Source organism: Schistocerca piceifrons, chromosome 6, assembly GCF_021461385.2.
Source record: "Schistocerca piceifrons isolate TAMUIC-IGC-003096 chromosome 6, iqSchPice1.1, whole genome shotgun sequence".
NCBI classification, from domain to species: Eukaryota; Metazoa; Arthropoda; class Insecta; order Orthoptera; family Acrididae; genus Schistocerca; species Schistocerca piceifrons.
In genome coordinates, this window is record NC_060143.1 from 114,307,634 (window position 1) to 114,332,919 (window position 25,286).

Genomic DNA, 25,286 nt, shown 5'->3' on the forward strand with positions numbered 1-25,286 from the left:
CGGACCTTTCTTCTGTAAATTTTTGTTTCTTTAGCCAGTACACGTACGTTATTAAAATCGATGTCAGAGCCACAGTTCTCGTGATTTTCCGCTACTGTCGATAGAAGAAAGGTCCGAGAAGCGGTTGAAATTTCTAAGAATGCATTTAATTTCAATAGAGATGACGGCTATTGGCTTCCGGCATCGTGGCTCCCCGCCATCAAGGAAGTAAATATGCGGCCGCGGTGTGGTAGCGGCATAAACAACGCGCTGCAATAATATTTTGGGTAAACATTCCCCCTCTCTTGCTCTGTCTAGTTCGAATCTATCCACTGATGACGACCAACCAATAGCGGTAGCAGGCATTTCAACCAATAACCCTTCTCCAGCATAGTGTGGAATAGGGCCTTTCTATCCAATGACGATGACCGCCAATGGTATCCACAGGAGATAAGCTACCAATGCCCCTTCTTCTGTATTAGCCTATGACTACGGCCCACCAATGGTAGCCATATGAATTTTAACCAATACTATCACTTCTCCGCACTAACGCCAGAAAATTCCCCCTTTATAAGTGGACGCGACACTAGTCTCTGACGGTGTTCTAACAGTAGTGGACACCAAAAGATCCTGGGAAAGATCCCAGAAGAGGGATCGAAACGTCGAACATTTTAGAAGAAACATGACGCGGCCTAATAACCCAGAAGATTTTAACTTCAGTGACAACGGCCACGGAAGTCTACAGACTTACATACTATCATGCTGTTTGGTCTGAAGATGGTCTAAAACAGGCAGAGGTGTGTGTGTTTGAGGTTTACGGGCGCTAAACTGCGTGGTCATCAGCACCCATAAAAAAAAAAACAGGCAGAAACCGCTAACCTCATAAAGAAAGTTTCTTGCGGTTGTTACTGTTCAAGTTCATTGTTAAGTAATAAAAAAGCGGTTGTACTCTAAGGGAAATGTTCTCAAAAATTGCTATATGTATGAGTCTCTACATAATTGGACCAAGAGAAAATCGAATGAAAACAGAACAATGCAGCTCGTCAAACATCTAAAACATCACGAACCGAATGGTATAGAGCACGAAAAACTTATCTGAAAATCATTTCCCGAAACGCCTCGTGCAAAATTTAAAGCAAACGGGAAGCTGTGAACGCAGTCTGATGCAAGGATCTATAGAGAGGACGAGCTAACGTGACGGTAGGCTCTACCTTTTGGCTGATCAGTTTTATCCATGTTTGTTTCCCAATGGTGATGCTGCGTTCCAGGACGACAGGGTCCCTGTCCACACAGCTCGTATCATCGAACAGTGGTGTCGTGAACACGAGAATGAATTGCCACATCTCCTCTGGCATTCACACTCAACAGATCTCAATATTATAGAGCCTTTGTGGACTACTTTGGAAAGAAGGGTGCATGATCACTATTCACCCCCATCATCGTTGCCCCAACTTTGGAGGGAAAATGGTATACGGTTCCCTTGAAAACCATACAGGATCTGTATTTATCCACTCCGAGACGACTGGAGCTCTACACATATTAGACAAGGTAGTGTGTTGTGTGTTTGGTGTCTGCATGTTTCTGTCCAGCCACTGCAGCTCGTAACGCAGGTTAGCTCACCTCTGGGGTAGTAGAAGGGTGCGCAGTGGCAGAGCGCCAGCAGCAGGTTCCGGCGGCACTCGCTGACGCACGTCTGGTGGCTGTAGTCGTCCGCCCACGACAGCGAGCGCACCTGCAACAGGGCGGGGGCGTGCGCAGTCTCTCCCTGCCGGTCGAGCAACACTCCGCTGACAGTACACCGCACAACGCTGTTCACATAGGGATCATAGTAGATGGCACTTTTGAAACTGTATATACGATGAAGTATCTTAAGAGCCCAGGTATCACACACTGCAACCATTCACACTAGTGGGCCCTCATTGGAGAGTAACTAACGAAAAAGAAATTAAGAATTTTATGTGATAATAGCGGCAAGAAGTTTCATTACATAGCGCGGTTGCATGGTGTAATGGATTCAATAACAGCTTTGCATGCAGGTGGTTATGGGTTCGACTCTCATCAGGTGCACTAAGTTTTCTTTTTATTTCCAAATCTTTATCGAAATGACTGATGGATACAATAACAGCTTTGCATGCAGGAGGTTACGGGTTTGACTCTCAAGAGGAGCGCTAAGTTTCTTTTTATTTTCAAATCATTATCGAAACGACGTTGATCATCATTTTTATTCATCTAATTGATTTAAATATAATTTTTTAATTCCATTCCTTTGTCCATAATAACTTCTTCATCTGCTCTCATTTTTCGTCCTGCCATTCTTTCTCCACTTGAAATCTTTGTTCATGAGTTTCTAATCAAATTCATGTATTAATTTCGATTTAATCTCTTTTGTTTTATCACCCTGTTGTTTCGTCCCCATTATTGCGTTCATTATACCTGTTCCTCATTTTGCCTGAATTTAGTTTTACTTATAAACCCGTCTTTTATTTAAATTTTCAACCGCGCTATTTTGTTCGTAGTGCAACAGGTATTTAGGTTATATTTTAAATGTTTGTATGACAGTTACTGTGCAAAAAAAATCGCAAATCTGGTAACAAAAATACGTTTTTCACACCATTGCACAAATATAGACAGATTATTTCATCCTTTGCCTTTTAAACAATACATCAGCATTTTCAAGTGCTTAGACTTTGTAATAGGTAAATGTAATAAAATTCATATTCACAAAATTTCCTATTCGAAAAAGAATGTTATAAAGAAAAAATGAAACAAATTACAAAGTTCATACGGTGATTAAAATGATGTGATAAGGAACAGAAATAAAAAATTACATTTAAACCAATTACTTTAACAAAACTAATAATCCAGGCTAATTACGATAAAGATCGAAAAATAAAAAACATAAAATTCGAACCCACAAAGTACTGCATGCGAATCTGTTGGCCTACCCATTACAATACGTAGCCACACTACGTTATGCACCCTTTCTTAACGTAACTGAGTATCACAGAAAATTCTGAATTTCGTTTTTCGTCAATTACTTGCAAATGAGGGCTTACCAGGGTGAATGGCTGCAGTGTGTGATACCTGGGCTCTTAACCTACATCACCGTACGGATAGCTATAAAAAGTCGATCGCATCACTGGGGCCCTCTCCTTGTTAGTCCAGGTTGAATCAAGATATGCAAAGTAAACCGGAACTCCATCGACGAAATCTCAAAGACTGTTCAGGGATATTTTCCGAGTACACTGATACGAAGAACACTTGTTCACTGTGGCTGGGTACAGAGTAATTGCATTTCCTTTGCCTACACGAGATCGAAGAATGACATATTTTGTTTTAAGTATAAATTCTTTGCTGCATTATTATTTCCTCGTAGTGATGCAAGCTACACGACGAGCCCGTTTCGGCTAATTGCAACTATCAAGTGTACCTCTGAAGATGGTATAATAGGTATAATATTGTTCTTTACGCCTATGTTAGTCCTTGTATACATGTGGCACCTTATGCTTGCGTCTTAGCCGGTATGACGTTGTCCATATGGCATCTTGGAGCGTAAATGTCGGCTGTGTTTTCGTTATGATATTGGCACCATGGCTATCTCTGATAAATTAAACGTAATCACAGACTTTCGCGAAACAGAAATTCCATTGTAAACAAACAGCATCGCTGGAGCCAAAGCTGTCAGGAAAGCTGTCAAAACATAACTTTACAATATCACTCAAAAAAGTAAACATGTAAGTAACGTGGTAATATTTTAACGAAAGGCAAGCAATATTTACACTGCAAGATGCCACATGGACCACGTCATACCAGCTAAGATGTAAACATAAAGTGCCATATGTAGACAGAGACTAATATAGCCGTAAGGAACAACATTATACCTACTATATCATCTTCACAGGCACACCTGATAATGGCAAATCGCCGAAACGAGCTTGTCGTGCAACCTGTATCACTACGAAGAATTAATAAAAAAAACTTGTACTTAAAATAAAATGACTGCATTTCGTTTGATTATATACTCTATTTATCTTTGTTCCCGTATTGTCCTCCTCCTTTCACCATGAACCTTGGACCGGGGTGAGGTGGGATGGCTTGCATGCCTCAGTAATATAGATAACTATACCACAGGTGCAACCACGAGAGGCAGGTATCTGCAGAAAAGGGTAGATCAAACCGTGCTTCCTGAAGAGGGCAACAGCCTTTTCAGTAGTTGCAATGGGCAACGGCCTGGATGACTGGCAGACAGGCTCTTGTAACATTAGCCAACACGGCATTATTGTGTTGATGCTGCGAACAGCTGAAATCAAGGCGAAACTACACCCATAATTTTTTCCCCCGAGAGCATGCAGCTTTACTGTATTAGTAAATCCTTTATAGGTTTGTGGTCGATATTTTAACCACACCACATAAGATTCAAAATATCTGTAATCTGATGCCTCTAAACGACCCTATCGCATTCAGATACTGCATTCTTTGGGACCAATCTGTGGCCAACAAAGCAACCACAATGAACTTACGTTGTTTTGTCAACGCATGGTGGCACTCGTTGTACTTTGTGGTCGATAAAGTAACCACGAAGCAGTCTCAGCAGTGTGTCGTAATTTAGCTGGTAGGTCTTTACGTTTAGATAATTTAGTCTATTCATTATGATTTTCTAGTATAATACTGATGTAGTACAGAAATCTACCTCCAGTTTCACTGTATCTACTGCGAATCACTGTAAAATGAATTTTTTGTCTCACGTGTGCAAGAAGACGTACATAATCTCGATTTTCCTTGAGTTAATGTAATACTTCAGTTGTAAACAAGTACTTCTGCACACGTTATGTTGTGTATTTTGGTACCTAAGTAATTGCTTGACACTTTTATCAAACAGTTTCTAAAATATAGCATTTCGCTCAGATGTTATAGCCACGTCAGTGCAGCAAGGTCGACGTTTTGTGAGCAGAGAGCTGCAAAGAGCAAGGGAAGCCGAAGGAGAAGTTTTCAGTGCACGCAGTCTGTCGTAATTTTGGTGTTGGATAAGTCTTTGCATTTATAAAATTGAATAGATTTATTATAATTATTCTAATACTATAGTGTAATAAACATATGCCAATTGTAACCTGCCTCCAGTTTCACTAAACCTAGTGCAAATCATTGTGAAATGAGTTTCTTTGTCTCGTGTTGCCAAAAATACGTACATGACGTTAATTTCCCGCGAATTTATCGTAATATTTAAGTTGCAAACAAATACATCTGCACAAGTTATTTCGTGCTGTTATGGTACCTCAGTATTTACTTGATGTTTTTAGCAAGTAGTTTCAGAATTATAGTATTGCACTTAGTAAAGAGTGTTAATCTGCATTCTTGTTTCTATATCGTTTCTTAAATATTTGCACAAAAATTACAATATCATAACATCATTAATATTTCTTTATAATTTATGTGGGATCATGCCCACTCTACTATATCGTGGCTAGGAAGCTGTTTTCTCGGATAGCTAGACAACAATTCAAGCAAATATTATTAATGGAGTTTATTACAGTAAGTTAGATTGACAATACTTAACTTTGCCTTTTTACAAATAGGTGTCGCAGGCAATTGGCAACATGCAAATAATCAATATCCTTCGATGTATACAATTTCCATGCAAGCAATTAATATAGATGACAAGTCACGACTAAAGAGTTAAGATGATGGCTCGTCTTCTAGTACAGTTCTTCTGGTGCGACCGAGGCTAGCTGGAGCGGCGCTAATATTCTCTTCATATAGGTGCTGCTCCTGTCGTGGTGTCGTCCCAGTCAGCGTTCTACTGGCTGACGTCGTCTCACAGCCTTCTCTAATGTGAGGTTCCAGGCCGACGTGCCGGCGCTTGATGTTACGACGGAACAACTTAGGCTTGGTGAAAATCAGTCTTCATCCCTTATGGAAAAGGACAGCTTTTCTTGGGAAATGCGTTAGAAGACATCGGTTTATGAAGGAGACACAGATGAAGAGGGTGTTCTCGTAGGAACATCCAGAGGATGAAGGTCAGTCAAACAGTGAAGAAGTGTTAGAATAAACTTCTAGTTCACAAACAGTTTCTAAAATTTCTAATATGCCTGTAGTTACTCCATATCTGCTGAAGTTTTCTAAACAGAGAAGGAACCCATGTCAAATACTTTTACTACTATTTGGTCCTAGTGTTCCTAGGCGTGGATGGATGAACTTCACTGATGCAACAACAATAAATTAGTATGCTCTTTATAAGGGGACTAGCTTTCTTGCTGCGAATATAAAACCTCTGTCACATCTAAAATTTCGAAATATTCTGGCAACGAGCTAACTGGAAGTTTCTGCTCAAAACCGAAAACGGTAGCAACACCCAGCCCAAAAAATTGTAATTAGCAGGTCAAAACTTCACAAAAGAGATACAGGATTCCAAGCGATGCAGTTCAGGAATGTGACTGTGCATATGGCTTCAACGAGTGCATCAGGGAGGTGTGCATCTTATAGAATACAAAGCAAACCTAAACGTAGTAAGTCAGCGTGACTGCTGGCAATGAAGCTTTGAGCAGACAACACTTTGAACCCTTCCACCAGCAGAACTACGTAGCAGAACAAATCAAGTTTATGATTTAATGTGTGTGTATCTTATATGCATTTTTATGTACGTATATAAAATAACAAAAGATAACAATAAATAAAGCTTTGTTTTCTTCTGTTTACTGCTGTTTCAATAAAAGACCCCGTTTTCACAATTTGGTTAAATTACCGACCACAAAAATAGTACTTCCAGTGAATGGATTGTGGTCGATATTTTTCCAAGCATGAAAATTTATAGTAATTAGTACCATAAGATTTTTCATATCTTAAATATTTTTATGTGTCTGGGTATGATAAGTAATTTAACAAATTAGACTTCAAGAGTCACTCTTAAAAAGAAAGTTTTGCCCTATACTGGGTTAATGATGGGGATGCCCTCCTGGATAAAATATTCTGCGGTAAAATAATTCCCAACGTGGATCTCCAGTAGGGACTACTCAGAACGATGTCGTCATCAGAAAAAATTAACTGGCATTCTACGAGTTGGAACGTGGAATTTTAAATCCCTTCGTTAGGTGGGTTGATTAGAGAATTTCGAAAGGTAGATGGATAGGTAGAAATTAGAAATAGTAGAAACTAGTGAAGTGCGGTGGCAGGAAGAACAGGACTTTTGGTTAGGTGAGTACAGGGCTATCAACTCAGATTAGGTAGGGATAATGCAACAGTAGGCCAAAAAGTGAACAATGATGGTAAGCTACTACGAACAGGATAGCGAACGCGTTATAGTAGCGAAGACAGAGACGAAGTTAATACCAACAACAGTCTACACTGATCAGCCAGAGCATTATGATCACCTACCTAATAGCCAGTATGTACACCTTTGGCACGGATAACAACGGCGACGCGTATAGCATGGAAGCAATGAGACCTTGGTAGGTCGGTAGTGGAAGTTGGCACCACATCTCCACACACAAATCACCTAATTCCCGTAAATTGCGGGGAGGGGGGGGGGGGGGGGGGTCGGTGATGAGATCTAACACCACGTTCGATAACATCCTCGATCTGTTCGGTCGAGTTCAGATCTGACGAGTTCGGGGACAAGCACATACGTAGGAAATCGCCACTGTGTGCCTCGAACTACTCCATCACACTCTGGGCGTAGCGACATGGAGCATTGTCTTGTTGAAAATAAGCAGTGCCATCGGAAAACATGATCTTCATGAAATGGTGTACGTGGTCTGCAACCAGTGTACGATACTCCTTGGCCAAAATAGTACCGTGCATGGGCTCTGCTGAACCCATGGATGCCCACGTGAATGTTCCCCAGAGCATAATGGAGCCACCGCCAGTTTGTCTCTGTCCCGCAGTACACGTGTCAAGGAGCTGTTCCCCTGGAAGATGATGGATTCGCCCCCTCCAAAAATGGCTCAAATGGCTCTGAGCACTATGGGACTTAACATCTGAGGTCATCATCCCCCTTGACTTAGAACTACTTAAACCTAACTAACCTAAGAACATCACACACATCCATGCCCGAGGCAGGATTCGAACTTGCGACCGTAGCGGTCGCGCGGTTCCAGACTGAAGCGTCCAGAACCACTGGGCCACACCGGCCGGTTCGCCCCCTCCCATCGGCATGATAAAGAAGGTATCGGGACACATCAGACCTTGCAACGCTCTGCCACAGTGTCAACATCCAGTGCCAATGGTCACTTGCCCATATCAGTCGTAGTTTCAGATATCGTGGTGTTAACACGGGAACATGCACAGGTTGTCGGCTGCGGAGGCCCATGGCTAGGAGTGTTCGATGCAGTGTGGGTTCAGATACACTTGTACTCTAGACAGCATTAAAATCTGATGTCAGTCACGCTACAGTTCGCAGTCTCTCCTGTTTTAGCAGTCTGTCCAGCCTACTTCGTCCGACAACTGTAACGAGGAGTACCTCCACGGGATCTCTGGACGTGGTTTCACCTTGGTTTCGCCTCGTGTTGAAGACGCTCACCACAGCACTCCTCAAACACCAATAATTTGTGCAGTTTCCGAGCCTGCGGGACATACAATCTGCCCTCGGTCAAGCTCAGATAGACAGCGCACTTTCCCCATTCTAAATAAGGACAGCACGCTGACCGATACTACATGCGCTGTGACTAGCAGTCATTCCCCGCCAAGTGACGCTGCTATGCTGGACGGGTTTATATCGACAGCAGGTCGGTGATCATTATGCTCTGGCTGATCAGTGTATTTGAAGATGTGGGGGAGGGGAGTGAAGACAGAGTCAACATCGAACTCCCCAACTCCACCCTGCTCCCCCTCCAGTAGCGAGATCGGGACGTGACCGACCTCGTCGTCGAACCAGCAGCGGCGCGCCTCGGCCGGCAGGCGCCGGACGTCCCTGGTGCTGTGAATGGCCCGCGGGTCCAGCACCACCGACACCTCCGCGCCCGGCTGCGCCAGCACCTGCTGCACCGACGTCTCCGGGTAGTCCTGCGGGTCGTGCACGAACACCTGCAACGTCAGATCCACCTACCGAAGTCTACTCGTGCTCTTCTGATTTCTTTTAAATTTACACTCACTGTAAGTTTGACAGTTATTTCTAGGAGGTAGCAGCCCACCTCCACGTTCTCACGGACGGGAAGACACGCCCTGTAGCTAACGCACGCCTCATCTTTGGCGTGCGGCTCGGAGGTATCTGGGTCATAATCCGATGGTGACAGAAATTTTTACCGCCAGTGTTGGGCCATAAATGGCAGGAGAGGAACAATTTGAACAGCTCTTTTGGATTGTTTACATATGTTGCTGTCGTTTAGCATCTAGTAAAGTGAACAGAAAATCAAAACGAATTGCAAAAATATTTAGACAAGATATCTGCATAGTTGTTGTGTCCCAGCACAGTTTTGTAGTGCGATCGGAACGTTGACGACAATCTGAGGGTTGTTCGAGTGTCCACCTTTATTGTCAGAGATGAGAGGGAGAAAGCTCTCTGAGGTAGAACTCGGTGGTTATTGGTTACAGTGGTAATCTCTTGGGATTAATGGCAGGCTGGGTATGCTGAATAATTCAGTATTTATTTAAGTAATATCTTTATTCTCTTTGATAACTTATAAAAGAGGTGCCAGTTCCTAACCCCCTTTCTGTATTACCTGTCAGACTCAGTTTACTCTTGTCAGCAGGTCACTCGCCTAAGCTTACAAGAGACAATTACTATTCCGTAAATTTTTCTTGTTAATTATGAAGCTACAAATGCTAGCTGTTCCTTGAGACAAAGACAGATCGTCTCTGTTCAGAGCTATTCCCCAGAACAGATAACGATTAGTTATCCTGCAGCTGCTGTGTGTGTTTCCAGATCTGATCACCGACTTCTCGCTGAGAATATTACTTCTGCATACTCAGGTTGCGGCGGACTGGCGTACTACTGCTCTCTCACTCCTCCGTCAGACTACTCCATCAGACTTCTCCATCAGACTAACTTTTCCCAATTTATCTCTTGCTTATATATCGTCTACGTCGCAGCTGACCCTCGATAAAAGCCGTTCTGGATATTTCCATTAGCTGGCTCCCTTTGTAATGTTGATGCATTAAGTTGTTCTGAAAGCGGTGCTGATATTCAAGACAAAAAAAAGCGGGTTAAATCTGTGAGCTATCTGGGGAAGTTAACCTTGCATTACTGAGCAACTGTTTCACCAGGTATCCAGTCTAGCTTGCCAAATTCCCAACCAGACTAACATTAATTATAATCTTTTAATAGTCATCTTACGACAACCGAAATAAATCAGTTTATATTTGGACATTTATTTTAACATAGATCATTGTTCAATTTCAGCATATCAAACTTGATTCATAACTAAACTGGTGCCTTATTTAGGATTGTGAAAATGTTAGTTTGTAATCTTACGGAACACATCAAATATGGAGCCAAGATTGGGAGACTGCGTGCAACACTGCATTCATAAAATAACACACGAAGAACGTTGAAACATATGCAAGAGGAAATTAACCACAACCAACCAATTCAATTTTCACCCAAAGAAGTGACGTTCGTAGCGCAATCCTGTTCGTCATGAAATTACCACACACTGGTATACTAAATTCATAATAACTCTCTGTGAAATCTTCCCGAAAAGAATAGCTGAGGGCTACTTTGATGATTACACCACATGCTTCACGTGGTCAACTTGGTTTACACAAAGAGTGTAACTCCACAATAATTTTGATAATTAAAATAAATTACATCGAAACTCAATTTACAAAAGAAAAACCTCGAACTGGTTACTATCGTCTTACTATTAACCTGATGGGTCAAACAAATGTATAAACACGTGGTACTGGTCTCACAAAGTACACCCCACGTGGGTTGAACTCAAAGAGAAGCTGCTACATTGAAAAATATTCTCAAGACGAGATGTTATAATCTCATGCACATTCGCATTTAAGATTGATGATCTTAGAGTTACAGATCATCAACACGTGGTTCCACTTTACTCACAAAGTAGTGACAAAGCAACTACTGGAAGATATTCTGAACTTCACACTCCAATTACACTGCATTGCAATTTAAGATAACATAAGATATTTTAGATCTAAACCTGAAATAAAGGTGATTAAATTTTTAGTCAGGCTGAACTTAAGAAATCCATTGTCCTACAGACTTAGCAGAGATGCGCTTAGCCAGAGATCTTACCACTTCAGACGCTCGCCATGGACAGACTGGCATGGGCCCCTACTGAGGGTGCTTCACAGATACAAATGGAATTGACCAGAGACGGAGCTTCCTATACCAACGTGACAAGGGACGGACAGGACCATACTAAGAATAGAAACCTCTGCTTTTAGAAAGCATAGCTACCTGTTCCGACGTTAGTCCTACCGTTCTCTAGCAGACAGGCTTGTCTGCTACCATCAAGCATGCAACTAGAAATACATTTGCTCATTCATCCTCTCACACAGAAGGGAAGGGGGATGACAGTATCTTATCATATACACTATATAAAAAAAAGCGCAGGTAGGTTCCATATGAGACTGTGTGACATGAATTACGTATAAACTGTGTTTTAAAGTGTAGTAGTGTGACAGATGGTTCTTGTTTATGTGTAAAAGTAACACGTTCCACTGCTCAGTCTCCTCCCAGATGGAGTCAGAAACACCACAGTAAATTCAGAAGTGGAATGTATGCCGTAAATGACAACAGATTTAAGAAATTAACATGAAAGGAATCCAACAGAGTCCTTTCACCTTGACACATAAATATTTTAATGTTTGATTTCTCCTAGAGGTTTCCACTCGATGTTACCACTTACGTATACTGGAAAGCTTCCGTTGACATCAGGGCTTGTATCCCTTGGCGCAGTCTCAAATAGTTCCATCATGTGATTAGTCCGTCATCTGACGGGCTACTGGAGGTCCATACTTTACGTAAAATATGTAAAACTTCAGTTGTCGTCCAACTGTGGTTCAAATAATGTCTTAATGTGCGTGTTTTGATCGTATGCGTCTTACCTCTCTCCCGTTCACAAATATCATCCACTAGGGTTTCTCAGTGCTTAAACTCTGAGGCCTCTAACTTCTTGAAGTGACAATTGTTTTCAGCTCATTTCATCTGACAAGTATTGCTTAATAAAATCATTATTAATTTGATTTTTTCTTGGGACTGAACATAGTGTGAAAAATTGCAATTAAACCCAAACAATAAAAAGTGCGAGGTCCTCCAAATGATTACTAAACAAACTGCGTTAAATTTCGGTTAGCCTCTATCTACTCTAGTGTCTTATCGACATACACTGTTCCCCATATCTCACCTCGACCTTAACGCTCTTGTCTGAACAACATGGCAGAAACACCCATCCCCATCAGAGCAAAATCCCATCTCTCCCACTCCATCATTGAGCTACCTTCTCGAAGTCCTTCTTAGTAGCAGGCCCGACTCTGGAATCACCTCCCGCATTATATTAGCGAACTGGGTAACAATTTTCAGCTTCAGAACACAGTTAATCACATGTCTACTGAAGCAATACTAATGGTTACCACTGACCCTGTGCAGACTCGTTACGCCTGTACATTCTTCTTTTCAACATGACGGTGTCGTTTGTCGTCTAGTAAACTCATAAGAATATCAAAACCAATTGCAAAACGATTTAGATAAGATATCTGTATGGGGCGAAAGTTGGCAATTGACCCTAAATAATGAAACGTGCGAGGTCATCCACATGAGTGCTAAAAGGAGTCCGTTAAACTTCGGTGACACGACAAAGCAAGCAAATCTAAAGGCCGTAAATTCAACTAAATACCTTGGAATTACAATTACGAACAACTTAAACTGGAAAGAACACATAGAAGATGTTCTGGAAAAGGCGAACCAGAGGTTATGTTTTATTGGCAGAATACTTAGAAGCTGAAACAGAGCTACTAAACAGACTCCCTACACTACGCTTGTCCGTCCTCTTTTGGAGTATTGCTGCACAGTGTGGGATCCTTAACAGATAGGATTAACAGAGTACATAGAGATAGTTCAAAGAAGGGCAGCACGTTTTGTCTTATCGGGAAATAGGGGAGAGAGTGTCACAGATATGGTACAGTATTTGGGGTGGGCAGCATTATAACAAAGGCGTTTCTCGTTGCGGCGGGATTTTCCCACGAAATTTCAATCAGCTATTTTCTCCTCCGAATGCGAAAATATTTTGTTGACGCCGTCCTAGATAGGGACAAATAATAAAATAAGGGAAATCGTATCTCGCACTGAAAGATACATGTGTTCGTTTGCGCTTTCAAGAGTGGAAAAATAGAGAATTAGTGTGAAGGTTATTCGATGAACCCTCTGCCGGGCACTAAAGTGTAATTTACAGAGTAGTCATGTAGATGTAGATGTTGATATAGAACAGAACAGACAGAGACCAGAGCAGTACTCATAGTCACAGGACTGAAGGATAAAAGTGATCACTTTGTCGAAAAAAGGCATAACTTTCTGTAAGTATCTCACACCTTCAAAAAAGGTGACCATCGCGATGGAGCAGGTGAAACTTACTTGCGCCACTGGTAGATCTGTTTTATATGGCCCACTTGAAAATCCAAATTAGTCAAGACGGGAGGACAGGGAAGCGGGAACGAGGCAAGATTATTATAACGGAGGTAGCGAGAGATTTGTATCTATCTGCGTACCTCATCCTTTTCGTGCAACCAGGAAGGCAATCGGGTAGCCTTTATCAAGCAATTAGCAGAGATACTGACGAAGAAATGCAGCGAGTCACGCTTTAAGTTGTATAAGATATGCAGCTTTAGCACGTGGGCTAAGAATGACCGAGTTTTGTCAGTGATCTGCAGAATCTCAAGCCGGGTTCCTAGCAAAATATTTGTCTAATCCTACATAAAGTGCCGTAAGAAACAGCATATATCATGGAAGACCATACGAACGAGGCAGTGGAATGACTCTTTGCGGCTTTTACAGTAAATATAGCGGAAAAAATTATTATTCTTGGGGACATTTCGACCAGAAAAATTCGTTATATTAACCATATCTGAGTTGCCTGAAGATTGCGGAAAACTGGAGAGATTGGACTGTGTGAAGGATGTGTAAGGCTACTAGCGAAACTTCAACACTGTAGTAGAAACTGCATCATTGTGTTGCAGGCTAACGCCGGCCCACGTGTTACAAAGAGTGTTTCGACTATGGTGCAGAAGTTTCCTTGGGAAGCCCTTCCACATCCTTCACACAGTCCTGATCTCTTTCCATGCGCTTACCATATTTTTTGGCCCTGAAGAAAGCCATTTGTGGTATACAATTTTCTACGGACTAATTATGGTTCGTAGGCAGCAGAAACCATTTTCCATGAAAGCATAGACCGTCTTGTCTCACAGTGGGATAAATGTACGAATATTAACAGTTATGGCGATTACTTTGAAATAATAAACAGTTCATTTACTTTTTTCCCATGTACCTCGTTTTCATTTGACTGCCCCTTATAGATTACAGCTGCGATTTCTGAGACATTCCCTTCGTACTTAAAGAGAAGATGTGCATGTAATTTCGGGTGTCAAACCGGATTGACAATTTAGTTTTCCTGAACTATAGTATTTGTGTATTGGTTCTTGCGAACACTGATTTAGATTACATGGCAAGAGTTACTCTCTGGAATGGAACCCATCTATTCTCACTGCTTATTGGCGCAGGAAGTTCACTCAAGCTTTTTTTACGATATCGAAACTGTTTTTAAGAAACTGGTAGGCTGGAATTTTGTATTCCTTGTTTTATTCATCGCTTTCGTTTCTTATCTAAATGATTATTATGTCTTCTGTATTGCCCTTTATGCTGAGGCAAACCTCACTAATATCTCAGCATGGGTTGCATCTCTGTATTTAGTTTAGGTAGTTCCTTCCTCTAGCTGATCTGATTCTAGCTTTCGTTCCAGGTCCATTAAGTCTCTATTAAATTCTCATCTCCTGTTGGCTGTGTTAGGTGTTCCCTATCCTGGTTGATATAACTGATGCACTATCTTATTATTAATGGTCTGTATGAGTATCCGGCTAAGACACCGGTTGATGCTGGGCTTTTAGCAGGTCTCTGTTAAAATTTTATGGAATTTAGTCCTCTTAGGCCAAATTTTGATTCCTTCACCCATTTCCAAAGGGCCTACACAGCAGTTTTGGCCTTCATTATTAGCTGTCTTCGTTTATTATCTACGACAAACACACTGCGTATCATTTTCATGTCGATAAAATAGCAATAAGTGCTACAAATTTAGAACAGTCAGATATAATGTACCACAGGGTTCCATTTTAGGTCTTCATTTTTTTCTGATAAACATAAATGATCTTCCACTTGCTTTGTCTAGTGATGCAGATGTTATCCTTACTCCAAATTATACAAGCACACAAACAGAAAGTATTAGTAGTTCTCAAAATGTTAAAGCAGCTAATGAAATATCTTAAACATCAACATAAGGTTCAAAAAAATTATTATCATTAAAGTTTGCCAAGACTCAGACTTTATAATGCATTGCTTCTCATAGATATCCACAAGCTGCGACAACAGTCTGCTCAAATAATAAAATACAAGAAGCAGGTGGTAAGTTTTTTGAGATGTACGTAGAACTGAACGTTACTTGGGAAAGCTACACCCTAGAAGCAACGAAAAGGCATAATTCCGCTCCAATCCCACTACTCTAAGAGCATATTAAATATCTTATAGGTAACGTGGTGGAGCTTAAGACTGATCTGGAGAACGTTCCGTAGGAGAATTCCTTTTACTCGATTGAACAGGATATTCACAGAAAATTGACATTTGAGATTATATTCTAATTAATACCAGCAGTTTAATTGAACAATATTTTACATTTGTATGTCATTTCATTGCATTGTATTTAAATAGAATGTATTTCCTTGACTTCGTCCATATCCCAGAGACCCATCTGCAAGTAATCCATGGAATACAACTTGATAATGTAACTTAATTCATTTCATTGTATTGCATTTAAATAAAACGTACCTCCTTCACCTCCCTCCATATCAGACACCCTCTCCACCAAATTCATGGAATACAACTTGAGAATGACAATTAACGACTCAAACGTTTGACTGTCTCCTTGTGGTTGCGCCCTCCGTATCTTGCACTGTGTTGACGACATTGCGGTGCCTCTTTAATCGTTCACATTCCCTACTGATGTGATGAGTGATCGAAATTAAGTTGAGTAGGATTTCAGTTAGAGGGTGTAGTGATTTCAGTGCCCACCAGCACACTGTTATCAGTCTTGCTACCGTGGATAACCAGAAGATGTGATAAGATACAGACCAACAGTTGTCTCAGGCGCTAGTTTCAGAGAGAGAGAGCTCTTACCGAAACGCCATAGTAGCCGCCTAGCGATGCCACGTAGTGCTGCGCCTCGCAGTCCATCAAGAGGGACACACCGGAGCGGGGTCCCGCCATAGCTGTCCTCAGCATCGGCTCGGCGGGGTTCACCCACCTGCACAGTGAGTGAGAACTTCATAAGTGAGAGAACATGGTTTCGTATGACGGCATACGTGAGGACCAGTTACCTATTACGAGAGATAGTCATAAAGGCATAATTATCACCTCAAAAAAGAGTTACATAACTAATTTCTATGTACTACACAGTTTCGCAAGTTTCTGATGCACAAAGACTTTATCAATTACTTGTTTATATACGACTAGTCAGTTATTATGCCATTTTCAAGTGACCCTGCAATATTAATGAAGGTATAATTTTTGTATGAAATTATAAAAGTACCTGTTGGATGGCTTACATCTATTTTGGTAATTTTTCGCCTTGTGTTTTATAGTTATAATACAGCGTCCTAATGTGTTTTGCTGAAATTATTTATCAGTTTTTATGTTGTTGGAAATTATGTAAGGTGCTCACTTTTATATTTGTAAATGTATTCGTTTGACAGGAATGTTTCCTTCACTGGCGCATACACATTTACAATGACTTTAAATTTGAGAAAAACCTACGGTAATAGCAACATTACAAATATATTAGTACATGTTTTCGTGTATCGTGTAAAGATATTTGTATCTTGAGAATTCTGTTGTTTTTAAATTATATGGTCCTCTAGTGAGGCAGTGAAATTTATTCTTTTTCTATTAGGAAGTCAATAAAAGTTTTCCAAATGTTGTTTCTGTTTAAGTTACATTTGTTCATTAAGAATTTCTCCTGGATATGCATAAGTGTGGATATAGATTTTAAATTCTTCCAGAACATCCGTTGTAGTTCCTTTGCGTACAAAATGTAAAACTGTCGTTGCATTTTCTATTCGTTCTGCTTTGTGTTTTTGGCTATGTAGGTGCTTGTAAAATGTTGATTGATTACTTTCGCAGTTTTGTGTATGTTATTTGAACCTAACATCCAAGTTTCTACCTTTCTACCTGTTTGTCCAATGTGAAACTTGTTACAATCACTGCATGAGATTTTATGTATCCCTGGATTAGTTACTCCAACTAATTGTTTGTTAATTCTTCTTGAATTCGAGTTCCAAATCAAATGCTTTCTCATGGTGTATAAGATTTTTTCTTATTATCTTTGTAGGAGGTTTTTATATTCAGCGATACAAACTTTCCTCTCTGGAGGGTCTTTGACTTTGATAATGTGAATCAATACCATAGAATTTTATTGTGTAATTTTCAGTGTATGTATATAATTTGGTTATTAATCTGTTTGGTTTCTTACTAGGTTGGGCTATCAGTGCAATGACTTATAGGCTTAGTGGGATGAATTCTTTGTGAATTTTTGGCTGTGCTCATAAAGATGAGGTTCATTACAACACATGATTCCTTTTCTTGGTCTGAGAAGATCGCTTTACAATTTTTTCTAACATTTGTGCTGAATCTGTTAGTTGGGATGTGCTGTATAGTTATGATATTGTTATTTCTAAGGGTTATTTCTAAGGAATGCAATACCTTTTTAACATAATTTTCAGGTTTCATAATTACTGCAATATTATTTTTCTCTGCTTCATTGTTACTGCATTCTGTGTGCTCAAATTATTATTTATATTTTTGAGAGTATTGTGTTCATTGTCTGTAGTTCCATTTAAGCATTTTCTGCTGTTTTATTTCTCTTTCCACGAATTTTGCTATTTTTGACATGAACTCATTTTGTTCTCACACTGATAATTTTGTCATGTCTATTGTAACGTCAGTTGTATGTATTAGACTACTTGTAGTTGTACAATATGGGCGGGATTCTATGTTGTATTTAAGACCTCTACTGAGTAGTTCTATGATCTAACTGAATGTTAGTGAATTCTTTACATTCAAAGAGTTTAAATGGTGTTTTGATTTCTTGCTGTGGTCCATATTTGACATTGTGTTGTTGTACTTCTATTAACATACAAATTTTAGTATGTTTTCCACAGTTGGTATATCAGATATAGTTGTTTAATGAACTGTTAACAGGACTAAATATCAAAGGTTACAGGCTCCTACTTAACTATAAATGAGCTGTATATTTTTGACATTGTGTGAGTCATTGGGGGTGATCTGAATATAATGTTATTCTTGAAGCCTCAAGTTTGTCAAGATCGTTAGTAATTCTTTTTATTACCAATACCAGTTTCGACAGATCTGATGATGACAGTATGGTTCTGTTGAAACCGGCAACAGTAATAAAAACAACTACTGGCAATCTTGGCAAAATTGATTCCTCATTAATAATATCAAATGTGCCAGATATAAGTCTTAATTTATTCTGTCTGTTTGGTCTAACTTATTGGTAATTTCATGCTTAATCCAGATTTTTGCTCCAAACCTTCTAATATGGTGCGCTAAGTTAAATTTCCCTTGCATATTTGTACATGTGTATTTTGGTATTTTTTCTTGTGAGGCACTGTTTGTTGAATTTTATGCTCTCTATAATATTTACTGTTTTAATTTTAACGCGTATGTTCAGCAACAATTGCCAATAGTTGTTCTCAGCATTGATTCCAAAAGTTTCTTTTCTGATGGGCCTGCAACATGCGTTAAGTCTGGGAAAGACATAATATATATTTTTACTAGTTTCTAGTGCACATCGATTTTATAAACTCATATTTGTACTGATTCTGCGATATTAATGCTTGTGCAATTGTTGTAAGTACTAAGAATGGCTTACTTCTTTCTGGGTAATTATTTGCCTTACAATTTAGATGTTACAGTATATAATCCTGGAGCGCTTTGGTGAAATTATTTCTCCGATTTTGTGTTGTACCGTAGCACGCCGCCTCTATGGAGCCAAAACAAAATGGCGCAACCCATCAATAAAGTCGAGGATCAGGTGTCAATTCGTTTTCAAAATTTGAAGGGGAACAACACTGGAAGAACCCTTGCTATGTTGGTGTAAGTGCACGCAACAATGCACCATCATATGACACAGTGATTAGTTGGCGCAGACTCTTCCGGTGCGGTCAAACAACTCTGAATGACGAAGAACGAGGTGACAGGCCACCTCTCGCGACTGTCCGGGAATTGCAACTGAAGCGAAGCTGTGGTGGTCGAAGACCGACGTATAATAATCGAAGAGATAGTTGGAAAAAATACTAATCAGTGATGGGTCAGTTTCCAACATCTTCCACGACATTTTGAACGTCACAAAGGTAGACGCTCGCTGGATTCTGCGACTGATCACCCTCCTTTAAGGCCCGCCATACCAAAGTAGCTACGGATATATTGCAGCTGTGTTTGGCATCCACGTGACTTCTTTAGCCGCTTAATCACCATGAGCGAGTGCTTGGAACGGATATTATGCAAGTCGATTTAGTGAGATTGTCACATCGCGGGTAGACGATCGGCGAAAGAGAAAGCAGGATTTCCAAAGCTTGGAGCAAAGTGTTCCTTAATTGACATCTACCCGAGCCAGGCTTAAGCTAAGCTGGAATGGGTAACGATGTCTACCATTGTCTGGTATCTTAAGGACCGGATTGAGGGAAAGATGGAGAAGAAAATGAATGATGTTCTTTTCAGTGGTAAGATCGTGACATTTACCTCAACACATAGAGGGAAAATAGAGGGAAAACTTTAATCTGCATAGTGAAACTGGGATTTGAATCGGCACTCTCTCGACTGTGAGTCCAGTGCATTACCATGCAGCACATGATTGTTGGACTAATTGAATAGAGATCAATTATTATGACATCTGATTATTCAATCTTTTTGATCAGATGATGAGGAAAGTTGAGATCAGTTACGGTTACAGGATTTTTTTCTTTTTTTACGTATTTCATTCCCAACCCGTGAGAGCAGACTACGTCCTGTCAAATATCTCAACGGGTTTAGAATGAATCAGAGGAAATACCAATTGGAAGTTTTTTGGAGGAGATTTCAAGTTCCAGCATTTGGATGATGACCACAGAAAACCACCAAAAACATCAGTCTTATTGGGCGAAGGGTACTATCTAACTTAATTGGGACAATGTTGTCAACTGTCTGAGACAATAATTTAAAAATTGTGTATGTGTATGGATTAGAGACATGGAATTTAAAGTTTTCACCATCCAATTGGAAATGTGAGAATATGCAAGGTAAAGTGTTTATGATTTTGATGTGTTGTGGTGGTGGGTGGCTTCAGCTCTGAATGACTCAGGCTCTGAATAACACCCCGTTGCCCTGGGGCCCACGACTTGTTATGCCTTCTTTTTCTCTCCCCTTCCCATGCTACAAATACCGCAATCCACCCCCAGCCCTGTCTCCTCCAATTATAAAGTGTGTCTCTCTTCAGTCTCTATAGGCCCCAGTGTTGGATCTAGATCCTGCCTGTCCATTTCTTAATTGCTAACTCTCGTATTGCCCAGCCACTCCCCTCTTTTCTTCTGTCCTTCACATTTTAGGAAAAATAAAGTATAGACCCCTCTTTCTGGCTTGACTCTCCACTTTTTCTTAAAATTTTGTGCATAGTATGGGTTGTTCGGAGAAACCAATGCTCACTCGTAGCCATTGTCTGTAATTTCTTTGAGTCTTAATTCATAGTGAATGCTGGATCAAAATGGTGTCTGTTCTTTCAGCCATGTGCGAAAGAACGATGCCACATATCACATATATATAATCAATGCGAGGACAGCCAGTGATCTCTTCAGTGCAGATGTACACCAGGCCCGAACTCCTGCGGGAATCGGCGAAATGCTGAGCGTAATGAGGTTAACAGGGAAGGGGCACTACATTCGTAGTGTTTTGATAAGCTGAGAATTTGGATCTGACGGGAGGCGTGCTAAGGTAATCCTTGAAGTCGAGATGACCACTGTGCCTGGATGGGTTAGTGGTCAGAGCATCTGCCTAGAAAGCAGGAAACTCGGGTTGGAATCCCCGTCCCGCACCAATTTTCGATTTTTTATGTCTCGTTACAAGCGTTAGTTTTATCGAGCCTGAAGGGATGCTATCCTTCTGAGTTGTTTCTGTTGATAACACAGACACATTTAGACAAAGGCTACATTGCTGCTAGCATATCATCTCCTGAACTATGTCTTGAAGCACCAGGCAACATGAATCATCTAAGAACGTCAACACCAACCACTGCAAAGGCACTTTCTAGCTGATGGTTGGGTTTCAGAAGAAGTTTCGTTAAGTTTCTGTTGCCTGTAGTACACAGGTCTGAGACGCATCATGTGGTAGTGTGGAGAAAATATAGCTACCCGGCAAACAGTTTATTCCTGCATCTGGAAAGCTTTGAGAGCATTGAACAGGCTGTCGGCTGGAGTTGATGGGTTACTTCAACCAGAGAGTGCCCTAAGGGTTTTTTGTGAAGCTGAGGAATTAATGTCCTGTTTTCTGCAGCGCATCCTTTGACCACCAAAGGGGAATTAACTGGCCAAACACCGTAGATACATACGTTGGAATACAGTCATCGTGGTCATTAATTTCAAACTACTTTCTGGGAGACTCATCCCAGTCTGCTGGATGAGAGAACCATGCTCAAAACACTATACTATCACTCCGCAAAGCAAGAGTGGCAACTGGTTGCGACTAAACGAAACCTACTCGGACGGATAAGCCACAAGGCGGCTCTCCAGCCAGTGGTGCCACGCGACTTTTTGGGGTTAATTCTGGTGTCCACTTGTCAACTTTGATCACTGAGGTCGTGTGTTACGACATGAGTTTACGATGCGATCGATGTAAGTGGCTTGTTAAACGTTATCTGTGGTTGTCTTAGTAACTGACGTAAAGCATGTTTTTATTCCAAATACGTCACGATTTCCTTGGGTGTAGTCAGGCAGGAATCTAAATGCACAGCTTGAAGTGCCGTGACTGAATCAACTATCAATCGTATCTACACTCCTGGAAATTGAAATAAGAACACCGTGAATTCATTGTCCCAGGAAGGGGAAACTTTATTGACACATTCCTGGGGTCAGATACATCACATGATCACACTGACAGAACCACAGGCACATAGACACAGGCAACAGAGCATGCACAATGTCGGCACTAGTACAGTGTATATCCACCTTTCGCAGCAATGCAGGCTGCTATTCTCCCATGGAGACGATCGTAGAGATGCTGGATGTAGTCCTGTGGAACGGCTTGCCATGCCATTTCCACCTGGCGCCTCAGTTGGACCAGCGTTCGTGCTGGACGTGCAGACCGCGTGAGACGACGCTTCATCCAGTCCCAAACATGCTCAATGGGGGACAGATACGGAGATCTTGCTGGCCAGGGTAGTTGACTTACACCTTCTACAGCACGTTGGGTGGCACGGGATACATGCGGACGTGCATTGTCCTGTTGGAACAGCAAGTTCCCTTGCCGGTCTAGGAATGGTAGAACGATGGGTTCGATGACGGTTTGGATGTACCGTGCACTACTCAGTGTCCCCTCGACGATCACCAGTGGTGTACGGCCAGTGTAGGAGATCGCTTCCCACACCATGATGGCGGGTGTTGGCCCTGTGTGCCTTGGTCGTATGCAGTCCTGATTGTGGTGCTCACCTGCACGGCGCCAAACACGCATACGACCATCATTGGCACCAAGGCAGAAGCGACTCTCATCGCTGAAGACGACACGTCTCCATTCGTCCCTCCATTCACGCCTGTCGCGACACCACTGGAGGCGGGCTGCACGATGTTGGGGCGTGAGCGGAAGACGGCCTAACGGTCTGCGGGACCGTAGCCCAGCTTCATGGAGACGGTTGCGAATGGTCCTCGCCGATACCCCAGGAGCAACAGTGTCCCTAATTTGCTGGGAAGTGGCGGTGCGGTCCCCTACGGCACTGCGTAGGATCCTACGGTCTTGGCGTGCATCCGTGCGTCGCTACGGTCCGGTCCCAGGTCGACGGGCACGTGCACCTTCCGCCGACCACTGGCGACAACATCGATGTACTGTGGAGACCTCACGCCCCACGTGTTGAGCAATTCGGCGGTACGTCCACCCGGCCTCCCGCATGCCCACTATACGCCCTCGCTCAAAGTCCGTCAACTGCACATACGGTTCACGTCCACGCTGTCGCGGCATGCTACCAGTGTTAAAGACTGCGATGGAGCTCCGTATGCCACGGCAAACTGGCTGACACTGACGGCGGCGGTGCACAAATGCTGCTTAGCTAGCGCCATTCGACGGCCAACACCGCGGTTCCTGGTATGTCCGCTGTGCCGTGCGTGTGATCATTGCTTGTACAGCCCTCTCGCAGTGTCCGGCGCAAGTATGGTGGGTCTGACACACCGGTGTCAATGTGTTCTTTTTTCCATTTCCTGGAGTGTATAAACTCAGTTCTCATAAATATTTGGTTGTTTCTTTCCGAATGTGGCGCTGTTTCCGAGGGTGTGATTAGGCAGGAAACTAAGAGAATATCTTAAGTTGCTGAAAGTGAAACGATTAGGAATGATATTGATGATCTTAGTTATCACAAACAAATTTCGCCTTTTTTGCGTGGGCACCACGATTTTCGTAGGTTAGGTTAGGCAGAAAGCCAAGAGCAAATCTTACATGGTTGTGTTGTGAGTGATACGATCTACAGCCATATTTATAATCTTGGTTCTCACGAATATTTGGGATTTTTTTCAGAATAAGGCACGATTTCTGAGTTTTACATTCCACAGTTCGTTATTTTTCGTGATTTCTCTTTAAGTGTGGACAGATTTTTTTCTAATTCTGGTCTATGTACTTGAGCTACGTACGTCAAGTCTAGTTGTCGCTTGCAAGGTTTGCCTTTTTTTTTTTTTTTTTTTTTTTTTTTAGTAGTAGTAGTAGTCTAGAGAGCGATACGAATAAGTTAAATACTTAATGGAACTACAGCTCACACCATGTAAAAATCACGAAAAATAACGGAACGTGGAATCCAAAATTAGAACAGACCTATATACTTCAATTTTAAACAGCGACACCAAAAATTAAAATCCTAAAAGAAATCACTTGGTAAACCTACTGCAAAAACGCGAATAACAACAAACCTTGGAATCAACAAAGACAATTGACCTACATAGGTGAATTCTAGCTACCGATTCCAAGATTTGTTATTTTCCGCGTTTTTGTAGTTGGTGTGTGCAATGATATTTTTTAGTCTTTTCATTTTTGGCCCTGTTTTCTGTACCACTGCGTATAATACAGATCGTTGTAATCGACGAGCACATTTGATCTCTCTAAGTGAATTCTACTTGCCGATTCTAAGATCTATTTCATTTGCGTTTTTGCAATATGGGTTTGCAGCGCTTTCTTTTAACATTGGTATCGCTCTCTGTGCTACAGCGAAAAGTAACGAACCTATGAATCACTAACTACAACTGACGTATATAGGTCAAATGTAGTTGTCAATTCCGAGGCTTGTTATTTACCGCATTACTGCAGCAGTACAGAGAGCGATACCATGCGGTTAAATCTTCAACGAATTAACAATCCACACTTAACGAAAATACCACAAAATAAAGGAATATGGAATCGAGAATTAGAGCGATACGACAAACGAAAATTTTCAAAGAATGCAGAGTACACAGCTAATGTAACACCAGTATCTTAGAAAGAACGACCAAAAACAGAAATCCTACAAGGAACCACAGCACAATAATGAACAACGTATCAGGTAATTGTATTTGATCTGTTGTTGTTGTGGTCTTCAGTCCTGAGACTGGTTTGATGCAGCTCTCCATGCTACTCTATCCTGTGCAAGCTTCTTCATCTCCCAGTACCTACTGCAACCTACATCCTTCTGAATCTGCTTAGTGTATTCATCTCTTGTTCTCCCTCTACGATTTTTACCCTCCACGCTGCCCTCCAATGCTGAATTTGTGATCCCTTGATGCCTCAAAACATGTCCTACCAACCGATCCCTTCTTCTAGTCAAGTTGTGCCACAAACTTCTCTTCTCCCCAATCCTATTCAATACCTCCTCATTAGTTAT

General features: G+C 41.4%; 1 protein-coding gene across 1 annotated transcript in view; it reads right to left on the reverse strand.

Moving 5' to 3' along the window:
- LOC124803172 (pickpocket protein 28-like) overlaps positions 1 to 25,286 on the reverse strand; it is a 91,383-nt gene that overhangs the window by 42,812 nt on the left and 23,285 nt on the right. The window contains exons 5-7 of the mRNA XM_047264355.1: positions 16,310 to 16,436; positions 8,830 to 8,994; positions 1,600 to 1,744 (exon numbers count right to left, since the gene is read on the reverse strand). Coding sequence (XP_047120311.1) covers positions 1,600 to 1,744; positions 8,830 to 8,994; positions 16,310 to 16,436 — 437 coding nt within the window. The remainder of the gene's footprint in view (positions 1 to 1,599; positions 1,745 to 8,829; positions 8,995 to 16,309; positions 16,437 to 25,286) is intronic.